Genomic DNA, 11816 nt, shown 5'->3' with positions numbered 1-11816 from the left:
TTGTTGGCCATGTCCTGTCACTGATGCTGAAATCATCAGGCCTCATTGAAAATGAATGAGGTCTGGTAGCTTTGTCACTGCAGATTGATGTCAATGTGAACATTGCTTCAGGCCCCGGGGATAGTAACCTGAGGTCCTACTTTTAAAACCTGGAAAAAGGGCATGAACTGATTTGGTGTGGTTTCCCATCACCATGACCTCTTGTTTATTATTGAGTAGAAACCCTGTGAAAGAACAGAGAAGCACAATCTTACAATACTGAAGACGGCAATTTCAAGAGAACCACATTTCTAAGCCCAGAGATTTTTTTTAATGTATTTTATGTGTCATTAATTTGCAGAAATGGTTTTAATTATTTCCATTTAATTGATATATTCACCTTATCAACCCTTGAGGGATTGGTTTACTTCCAGGATAAAAAAATTTAACGATAATTTACTTACCCCCATGTTATCCAAGATGTTCATGTCTTTCTTTCTTCAGATGAAAAGAAATTAAGGTTTTTGAGGAAAACACATTCCAGGATTTTTCTCCAACAGGGATCAGCGGGTTGAAGGTCCAAACTGAAGTTTCAGTGCAGCTTCAAAGTGCTCTACACGATCCCATCTGAGGAATTAAGGTCTTATATAGCGAAACGATCAGCCATATTCTAATAAAATAAAATAAAATAAAATAAAATAAATACAAATGTATATACTTTTTTAACCACAAATGCTTGTCTTGCACTAGCTCTGTGATGCGCATCCGTGACTTCATGTTTTATGTAATCACGGTGAAAAATTAATGCGTGGTTTGATCTTCATCCATGTACTCCAGTTTAAAAAGTAGAGTAAGGCAAAAACAACATCTCATTTTCTCCTCCAACACATCTGATATCTGTGTTTTACCACTGATTTACCGTTGTTTTATTGTTTGTTTTAGCAATATAAATTGACTTTTTTTGCACGTTTACTTTCTAAACTCTGGGTCGATACTTCCGCCTACGTCACTTATTTTCCAAGGTCTTACGCAATGCCTAAAGTCGAGCTAGTGCACGATGGGCATTTGTAGTTAAAAAGTATACCCTTTTTTTTCCCTTAGAAAACGAGCATTAAAACTGCAATTTGGACCTTCAACTCATTGGCTCCCATTGAAGTCCACTATATGGAGAAAAATTCTGGAATGTTTTCCTCTAAAACCTTAATTTCTTTTCGACTGAAGAAAAAAATATGTGAAGATTTTGGATGACATGGGGGTGAGTAACGTATCAGGAAATTTTTATTCTGGAAGTGGACTAATCCTTTAACCATAAACATTAGCACTGATAAACATAAATTGTTAACCTACTTGTTTCAATATATGAGCCTATATTCTGGTTTTAAATTCAGTTTACTTAAAAAGAAGACCTTATTATTCATGACAGAAGTAACCTGGTCTCATGATGAAAATGAACCTGTAGGAGCGTTTTCACAAGATGGAAATATTTACCAATAAGTACATATCTCTGCAGTTTCCAACAAAAATGTCCACTGAGTGACGCTAAAAAACTGTGCGCACCTAAACATTCCCAATAGAATAAATAAAAGCAAATGTGATCGCAATCACAAGCATGCCGTTTTAACTTGTTTTTCGCTATCTCATCTTTTAGCTCTTTTATTGTGAGTCATGTTTTTCACAGGATTCGTACCCAAGCATTCTGCCTCCTAAGTCCAATTCCATGCCAGCTGAGCTTTTGAGCAAGCTTGTTACATCTGGAAAACAAAACATATGGAGGTGTAATCACAGCTGTGTAGAAAAACTATTATAAGTACTCGCTGTTTTGCTACCTCTAGTGTTCATTTCTGTTGGAAACTGCAGTGATATGGTATGGTGATATGTATTTCGTGGCTTGCAAAAACATTCCCACATGTATGTTTTCATCATGAGATCAGGTCGGCTATTTTCTGTTTACATGAAAGGCTTCCATTTTATTAGCTTCCATTTATTAAGCCAGGCACATCTTATTTGGTGTGCGACTGGCTTAACAGAGTACAGTAAATGGTGTGTTTTCGATTGATAAATAGTAATAACACCAGTTTCACCAGTTTTGTCATGAGAGCTCTCTGAGAGTTTAACATGGTGTATATGACAATGTTGATGTGTTTGGTTTTGATGGAATAGATCTGCTATGCTGCTGCTTCTGTACATCCACAGACACGTGCTGTGCGCATGTGTAAAATACCGGATATAAACGTATATAAAATAACCCCATTTATCACACTCATGACATTACCCCATAGCAGATCTATACAGGTGGAGCTGGGGAAGGTGGAGGGTTTCTAAAACGCACCTCATCTGCAACAACAAGCAAACTCATTGGCTCAGACTGAGTATCAACCTGCGCCATCTAGAGTTTCATGACAGAACTTTGTATTTTGCAACATCAAGCATAATTATAATAACAGGAAGCATCTGACACTGGAAACTGTATACATTCAAGTGTAAAACAGCCGCACACACATTAAACAAATAGTATTTAAACCTGTTGGTTTCAGGTTTGAATCAGGTCATAGAGTTCTAGAAATGCAGTCCTGAAACTGCAGCCTCCAGTATTGCAGGATTAATCTATTGTAAATGACAAACTTGACGACTACATACGTCTCATTTAGGAAAAGTGCACCACTACATTGCAGTAGTTTACTTATAATAGTTATTTTTCTCAGACATCCTCAATTATGGAAGTGTCTGACAATTGTAACCTCAAGAAGGTGCAGCCTTTGAAATCTGAAAGCCTTCGAAAAGCTACAGTTACTACGTTTTTCAGGAAACTACCTAATTCATTTCTCAATTTCTTAATTTCCTAATTAATGAACTGTACTATTTAAATACCAAGTTAGATCACTGTATTTTTTTTTTACCACAGCAATATAACTGCTTGTAGTATTTTAATTCATTGAAGTATGCATTATTCTACCTCAAATTATTCTGATTGGAACAGAATGATTTTGCACATGTTGTTTCTTTCTATGACAAACCGTCACAAATAATATGGAAGAATATTTGATTAAAAGAGTTCTCACTGTGTTCTCTGATTGCTGTCAAAACAGAATAACCACATTTAAACCAAAGCAACAGTTTAAATTAAACATTTTCAAAAAGATCTGCATTAAACATACAGTAAGTTAACAATGTTAAAATTCAACTGGGGAAATTTAAATTAATTCTCACAGCTAAGATTGGCCAAATTAGGGCAAATCAGTTCCAGACTTTGGCAGGCCACAATGGAAAAATATTTTTTTTTAGAAGATCCCCAACAAAGAAACCCTGGTTGTCTCCCAGCAAAGGCCACCTAAATCCAGTGAACCTTCGGTTCTTGGCCTTTGTGAGTGTTAGAGATGTAATGAAACCGTAAAAAAAAAATTAGACTAGCAGAAAAAGTTAGGCAGCCATATAAGTGCATTCATATTTTTTATTAAAATATATACTTAAAAAATGTGAATATAAAACACTTTGACAACATTCATTCACACAAGCTCAGTGTACTGCAGCATTCCTCCTGACACTTCTGTTTGATTTCAGTGTAATCTGCAGTTTCGCAAATTAAGCAAACTTCACACAAGCAAATGAAGTTGAATTGAACTACATCTCATACAGATGTAGAATTACTCCCCTGTTCCTCTGTAAGCTTTCAGTGCTGTAATGATAATGCTGCAATTATGTTTCAACAAGGGAGCACTTCACAAGATGTGTAGAGAGGCCGAGTCTGTGATGAAACATTTCTCCACTTACATTTAAATGTAGAAAATATAACTGAAAATTCCTCTATGTAAAGTCCTGTTAAAGAGACAGTTCAGCCAAAACTGAACATTCTGTTTCTTAACTCCCCATCACATCGGTCCCAACTGCAAGACTTGCTTTCTTGTGTAGAACATAAATTCTTAAGACTTACATAACTTGTGTGTGGGATGTGCCCGAATACCCAGTTCAGAACGGAAATGGCGTGTGCTACAGAACCCCTAAATACGTGACGGAAGGAAAACATATATTTGAGTGCTTCCTCTTACAATTATATATTTGGGTAATTATATTGTTTATAAATTGCGGTCATCAGGGAGCCGCTATTAATATGAGGGGCACTTAAATCTCTGTTCAATGTTTTTTTTTACTTTCACTTTCGCATTTACACATACTCTGTTTACTACGGAGTGGCAGTACTTACCAAACGATTTACAAGATTAGATGTTTGTCAGCAAGTCATTCGCCATTGTCCTATCAGCCATCTCTCCTTACTCTCTCTATGTGGCAAGTAAAATATTATGTTCTGTAATGTAACAGGCTATCGCTAGCAAGCGGCTAACCATTTATCTCCAGTGAAACGGATTTCCAGCACAGTGCGTTTCAACTACAGTGTCAAATCCATGCTCAGTGTCGCCGACAATGCTACAACGCCACTGCTTTGGAACGTGTCAAATTTAGGGCAGAGCCACTTCTGAAAACAATGTTTACACCCTGTCTATGTTTCATGTTCTTCTTTTAACAGCGGTTCGCAAACTAAACACTTTATTGGTGTCATCTAGGGCACCATAGCATATAATGAAAGCATGCAAAGTGCATTTACTTTTGCATGACTTGTTCAATGATATGTGATGTCAGCTCTGTAATCCACCAGTTCCGCAAACACTTGGAAAAATATGTTAAAATTTTGCCTTGCCTACTTTTCACAGCGTTTGGTTGTCACTTGGCGTTTTGTACTCGAGATTTAAATAAAGTTAAGGAACGCCCAACCTTTTTCACCCATGTCACATGGCCATTGCCGCAGGTACAGTCATAGATATGTATAGGTAGATGCCCTATGGCGGAAGCGTCTAATTCATCCATTTGCTGAAATCTATGGGTACAACAATAAACATGATGTTATTGTTTATACGGTCATCAAGGATACGCAGATCGAATGTGGGCAGCCACGCCATCGTTTTCAAAAGTCTCAGTTTTAGTCCATTTACAATGAAATGCAGCCCCGGAGTTTTCAAACTAAAACGGGGTCTGCAGCATTTTCAAAAGTCTCCGTTTTCGATGGTTGAAAACGCCGGAGTAGTGTAAACGACAGTTATGCGTTTTAAAACGAAAACGCACTAGTGTAAACGCAGCCTTTATCTCGATTCGAAAAACCGAGCACGCTGCGACCACGTTGTTTCCGTTATGAGCGCGGCTGCCATGCTCCTACATTTAAAATAATGAACTTGAGTGCGCAATAGACGCGATATGTGAACGGCCCCTTATTCGTTTTCTGTGCCTTTCCGAAAACGGATTCATTATTCGGACACGGTCAAACAATAGCTTTGTGTGAGATAGACACCACATTGTAAACACTATTAACAAATAATCTTTTCTTCATTGTGCCATTGAGTAGACTTTGGGAAACGGATCGATCTAATCTGTAAATGACTGGTTTAAACCAATTTTGTGAAGTGAGTCAACCAATTCACTGAAAAAAAAAGTGACTGATTCAAATTCTTAAAGCCTGACTCAAATTTGTGCTCACACAAAGTTATCAAAGACTTTGAAAAAAAATGAAATATAGTTCAGTTCTATGGAGCACTTTTATGATATTTTTATAATGTTTTTGCATTTTTAAGCTTGAAGGCTTCAATTCTGATTCACTGTTACTGAATTAAAAAAAAAAAAGAAAAAGACTTAGAATTTCTCCTTTTGTGTTTCAACAAAGAAAGAAACTAATTTGGAGAAATGCTTTTAACTGTTTTAGGGGAGCAAAAACCAGCATTTGTAAAATTTTAAAAAACCTAGTTCATATTTTGTCAATTATGTACGACACTGAACCAAGAATGAAGCAAACGTGATTTGTGATGCAGTGTACAGGGAACAGGGAAGAGTTCTTTACAATCTGTTATAAGACAAAGGCAGTCTTCTCACTGTCCATGTATTTGAAGTCACAAAATCATCCATTCGTTTTACACCTCAGTCAAGATTTTTTTTTTTTCCCTAAAGAACAAAAACAAAATCACCATCACTTCTCCTATTAACACAAAATCACCTTACCACAACACCGTCCACGAAAAATCCATCATAAAAGTGAAATTCAGCTTGTGTTGGTAGAAAACAAAAGAAAGAGGACTTGTGAAATATCCTTTTTTCGTTCTTTCAAGTTATGCCTCAGAGCGCAGAGTGAGATCCGCGCGTACATACAAAGAATGTGAATGTCTTTGAACGGCAGCCTAGTTGGCAACTCCCGTATCCTTCCCGATGTACATGTCAGCGAGCTTTTTAAACTGTGGGCCCCAGTTAGAGAGGTAATCATATTCATGGTCTGCCTCAGTCACAGAGGACTCCAGAGAGCTCAGTGACTCAGCGATTGATCCATTGCCCTCATAAGCATAAGTGGCGAGAGAGTCATAGGGAGGCGCGAAAGGGTCTGTGTCATTTTCTTGCAGTCTGCTAATAATGAAGTCTCTGACATCCGCGCACTCCTTCATGGGTGAAGGTCTGTGGTAGGGAAACAGCATTTCGGGGATGATGTCGCGCCGCAGCTTGTTGCTTTCGATCACCTCCGGGTGGCGCAGCGTGCCTATGTCAAAGGCCTGCGTGTCCTCCTCGCCGCCACCCTCGTCATTGTAGCTGACTACGTTATCCCTGACGTCCTCTTTGGAGATAATCAGGGGTTCCTTCCTCCTCTGCTTCTTTAGAGCCGAGAACAGCACCACAATCACTGAAGAAGAGGGAAGACATTCACCTTGGTTAGTGTTTGTTTGAGAACAGTTCATGCATGCATGCATTTCATTTTTAATCAAAATGGATCTTCTGGTGAAACCACAGACATCTCTGGTGACATACGCAGGACTTCTCCAATCATTTAATCTGCTTAAACCCTGGCGCTTTACAATTTACCACAAGCTTGCTTTTAGAATCAGACCCCTGCCATTGTTTTTGGATCATCCTTAATCCTACCTAATACCTAAACTACCTTACTAACAGTTAATTAATAGCAAATTAGGAGTTTATTGAGGCAAAAGCCATGGTTAATGGTTTGTTAATAGTGAGAATTTGACCTTAAGATAACGTGTGATTTTTTTTTTCTTTTTTTTTTTGATAATCAGTTTCACACAGATGTGCATCACAATACAATGAAACCTAATTAAAACATTTTCATCTCTAAATTGTTTTAGTTTTTGATCAATTCAATAGTGATTCACGCTTAAAATTCAGAAATTCAGTGGTTTCCTCCATTTTATCAGTAAAGTGTAAAAAAAAACAAATTTACAAAATGACAGTATTAGTTTTTGATACATGTTATTTTATAAAACATGAAACATTTACAGCTCTTATTAAAGGAGAAAATAACACTAGACTGCAATAACATTAGACTGTGCTGAGAAAATGAACACTATTAAACATGTTTAAATGACATGCATTTTATCTTTGGAAGCTCTAAAATACTAAAACTAAAATATTGAAAAATTAAATTAAAAACAAAAACTGAAACTAGAAAACTAGTGGAGATACTAAAACTAAAAGTGATGAAAGTGAATGAAAACAACTCTAAATTAAAAAAATCTAATCTGTAATAAGCCTGCCTTGTGTTATTATAAAAGCTTGTGGGGATAAACTCACTAAGCAAGATGAGGATGCAGAGAAGTATCGCCACTAGCGCCCCGGTACTGAGACCAGCAGAGAGCAGCAACGCGTCGACACTGCAGGACCGCATGTTGCCGGTGGCGTCACAACTGCACACGCGAATGGTCAACGTGCTGGTGCTGCTCTGGATGGGGTAGTCGCTGTCGGAGATAACTACTGGCAGATAGTAGACACTCATTTCACGCCTGTTAAATCCACTTCTTCTGGTCAGGATTCTGGCTGTGTTATCTTTGGGAGAGGTGGGGGTTAAGAGAACATTCAAACAGTCAGAGCTAGAGATATTATCTCACGCTGAGTCAAACAACAGCAAAAATAAAGCTGTTTTTGTTGGTGCCAAAACAGAAAAGAAGATTAAACGCATGCATTTTCCATGAGATTCAAGATTGAAACGTCAAAGGAAAGATTTATTCACCTTCATTATCAAAGATGGTGAAGTTTGGATTCATTGAACTCAAGCTGAATACAAATTTGTGACCCACAAGAGGATCGTCTGTGTCGATGGCACTGATAGTCTGTATGAGCTGGAATGGTAGACAGGATTTTGAACAGGATTTTCTTTTATATAAAAAGCATTCATGTTTTAGGCTAAAATAGTCAAAAGCAAGTACAGAGTATAAATACCTGCCCAGCTTTGACATTCTCACACACAAATGTCTCGTAAATCATGGCAAATTCTGGCGCGTTGTCATTCACATCCAAAACCTTTATCAAGACAGGAACACGGCTTCTTTGATGAGGGTTATCTAGAGGAATAATGTAAAGATTATCGCAATGTAATGCTGACATGTATGTATGTGTGTGCATGTGTATATACAGAGCATTGCAAAAGTATTCACACCCCCCCTTGTTTTCACATTTTGCTATGTTGCTGCCTTAGGTTTAACTGCTTTAAATTATTATTTTTTTCCTACATCATAATGGCAAAGCAAAAAAAAAAAAACAAACAGGCTTTTAACATCTTCACAAATTTATAAAAAATAAAAAAAACTTAAACGATTACATTGCATATAGCTCAGGAGCATTCATACTGTATGCTTGTAGATGTTACTACATTTGGAGTCAAGAGTCAACCTGTGGCAAATTTATTTGAATGCTTATGATTTGGAAAGGCACATGTCTTAATAAAATGTCTAACAGCTGAAAATACATATCAGAGCAAAAACCAAGCCTTGAGGTAAAAAAGAAGAAGAAGAAACAAAAAAACTGCCTTTAGAGCTAAGAAACAAGATTGCATCAAGCCACACAGCTGGGGAAGAGTTCAGAAAAATTCTGCTGCATTGAAGGTTCACAGAACCTTATCCTTAATGGAAGGCGTTTGAAACAACCAGGACTTTTCCTAGACTTCTCCTTTGGCCTCCTGGACAAACTGAGCAATTAATGGAGAAGGGCTTTGGTTAGACTAGTCACCAAGAACCTGACAGTCACTCTAGTTGAGCTCCATGAACATATGCAGAGACAGGAGAGACCTACAGAAGAACAAACATCACTGGAACACTCCACTGATTTGGGCTTTATGGCGGTGTGGCAAGACTCAATCCTCTCCTCAGTGAAAACACTTGAAAATACATTTGGAATTAGCCAAAAAAAAAACACCTAAAGGACCCTCACACTGTGAGAAACAAGATTCTTTGGTCAGTTGAACCTCAATTCCAGACACCATGTTTGAAGGAAACCAGACACTGCTTATCACCTTAAGAGTAACATTCCAACAGTAAAGTTTGCTGGAAGCAGCCTCAAGCTGTGGGGATATTTTTCGGCAGCAGGGACTGAGGGACTCGTCAGAGTAGAAGAAAAGCTCAATGCACCAAAATATTGAGATATTGAGAAAACCCAGTCCAGAGCATTCAGAACCTCAGACTCGGCAGAAGGTTCACCTTCCATCAGGACAATAAGCCTAAGCACACCACAAGAGTGGCCCAGCCAGAGCCTGGGACTGAACTCAATCAAATATTTCTGAAGAAACCTGAAATGTGCATCTGCTCCCATGCAACTTTACAGAGCTTGAGAGGTGAAGAAGTGAGGAGAAGAATGACAGACAATGCCAAATGCTGATCAGCAAAGCTTGTCCCATCATACCCAAAAAAAACTTGAGGCTGTAAAGGTGCTTCAGCTAAGAACTGAGTTGTGGGTATGAATACTTACGCAATGTACTTATTTCAGAAGTTGTGACAATTCTCTTTTTACTGAATACAGGACTTAGAATGTAGATTAATGAAAAAAGTATTTAAAGCAGTTTAACATAAGGCAGCAACATAAAACATGAAAAAAATTAAGGGGTGTGAATACTTTCGCAAGGCATTGTATATATATGATGTGTCACCACGCTATTTCTTTATGCATGCGTTTACTTACTTATTTCACTGGCCAGGACTGAGATGTTGTGCCACTTTGACACTTCCCTGTCAAGAGACTTAAGAATTGTGATGGATCCATTCTTGGGGTCGATGTGGTAGAGTCTCTCCGGGTCTGTGTGTTGATCTATTGCATATCTATGGACAGGTTTAAGAAAGAAATAAAAATAACTCAAACAGTCACTGACAGTCCCTGAAGTTTGAAGAAGGGCTGGCATTGCATAGACTTTATTATAAACTGGATCACATTAGACAAAGGCCAATGTTTTGTTTTATAGAACTTCATTATGGAAGCCCATTTCTGCTTCCAGGAAATATATATAAAGGCAATTGCCCCTTACAGTAATTTGTCATAATTACAACTTTATATTGCTATAACAATATTAGCTATAACAAAAACAAAAAAAAAATCCTGTAATTAATCTACTCTTAAATTAAATAAATGCAAGTTCGGAAAAGTCCTTGAGCAAGAATTTGAACTAGCGCAGTGCATTTTATGTCGGGCACTGCCGTTAAAGCTATTGGTAACGACGTAAATTTTATTTTATACAGAAAATCTGTATTATTTTTTACCCATTCAGCATGAGTCACTTGATTTTTTTCTCAGAGCTGATAGTGGGCATTACGTCAACACTTAACTGTACTGAACAAAACCCCTATTTTGTTTTAATCTTCTTTGCTAACCACTCATAAACCATTTTCACCATGCACACTCTGCATATGTACTACTATGACATGTATATTAAAATCGTAATTTTAGTTTATTTTTTCACTGCATACAAATCATTTCAATGTAAATTAGGCTTTTTATAGACTGTGCCTTATACCCCAAACGTCAGCACTATCTGTATGTGTACATTTTCTAGGCATCATGGCAGCAGCAATTCATCAAATGATAATCAAATAAAAAGTAAGAACATAAACTGGGCATATATCCAAACACACTGTTTGGATATATTTTTTTGCAGCCGAGAGCATTTTTGTCATTTTAAAGAGTTGATTCAGGCGCTGAAGAAATGTTGTCCCAGTGAAGTATGTCAGATTGCAGTAGTATGCTGCATCTTTCACAACCTAGCCTGCAAGATGCAAATTGCATTCAACAGATGTTTTTAGAGGCACGTTTGTGCCGTTATTTGATTTGCATAATTTATTTAGAGATTCAGGTGCAGTGCAGACAGCATGTGGAAATAAACTACCGTATGCTATCGTGGGTGCAAATCATTTTAGTGAATACCCTGCAGTAACTGTTGAATAATTATAATATTTCAAATGCTCACTGGATTGGGTAATGTGTGGCATCAGGGTCCCAGGCTGAAATAGTTCCAATTGCTATTCCTTTTGGTGTGTCTTCATTGACCTCAAAGACATACTGAGGCCTGCTGAAGACTGGAGGCTCATCCACGTCCTTGGCCGTGACCTTGACGATGGCTGTGTCTAAGAATGGGCCCAGATCAGCGAAGTTGGGGTCCTGGTGTGTATTAGTCACCTCCACTTTCACTGTGTAAATGCGCTTGCTTTCGTAGTCCATTTTCTGGATGAAAATCAAGAAGATTGTGTGTTTTAATAGCGTCATAAATCATAACATATTTATAAACATTGATACAGGATTTTACCTTTTTTACAACGATAACTCCTTCTTGGGTTATCTCATCTGTTATTATATCGAGATAATCTTTGCCATCTCCGTCTACAATTTTATATTTCATTTCAGCATTTTCTCCCTCATCACCATCGTTGGCTTTGATTCGGCCCACAGTTGATCCAATTTCTGCTGACTCATAAGTGCTTAGGTGGTAAGAACCTTGAAAAGGAAAAAGGTTATGTTCATTTCACTCATATTCAGCAATTTTATGTCCT

The 11816-nt window shown here is 37.6% G+C and overlaps 1 protein-coding gene across 1 annotated transcript in view; it reads right to left on the bottom strand.

Annotated features, from left to right (window-relative positions):
* Window positions 1-3445: 3445 nt before the first annotated feature.
* cdh10a (cadherin 10, type 2a (T2-cadherin)) overlaps window positions 3446-11816 on the bottom strand; it is a 28420-nt gene continuing 20049 nt past the window's right edge. Inside the window, exons 6-12 of the mRNA XM_051095865.1 lie at window positions 11573-11760; window positions 11237-11490; window positions 9961-10097; window positions 8230-8351; window positions 8021-8129; window positions 7585-7836; window positions 3446-6682 (exon numbers count right to left, since the gene is read on the bottom strand). Of these exons, the coding sequence (XP_050951822.1) occupies window positions 6192-6682; window positions 7585-7836; window positions 8021-8129; window positions 8230-8351; window positions 9961-10097; window positions 11237-11490; window positions 11573-11760 (1553 nt within the window). The 3' untranslated portion in view covers window positions 3446-6191. The remainder of the gene's footprint in view (window positions 6683-7584; window positions 7837-8020; window positions 8130-8229; window positions 8352-9960; window positions 10098-11236; window positions 11491-11572; window positions 11761-11816) is intronic.

Source organism: Labeo rohita, chromosome 2, assembly GCF_022985175.1.
Source record: "Labeo rohita strain BAU-BD-2019 chromosome 2, IGBB_LRoh.1.0, whole genome shotgun sequence".
NCBI lineage: Eukaryota > Metazoa > Chordata > Actinopteri > Cypriniformes > Cyprinidae > Labeo > Labeo rohita.
Note: the sequence above shows the minus strand (reverse complement) of the source record. Positions and strands in the feature narration are given on the sequence as shown.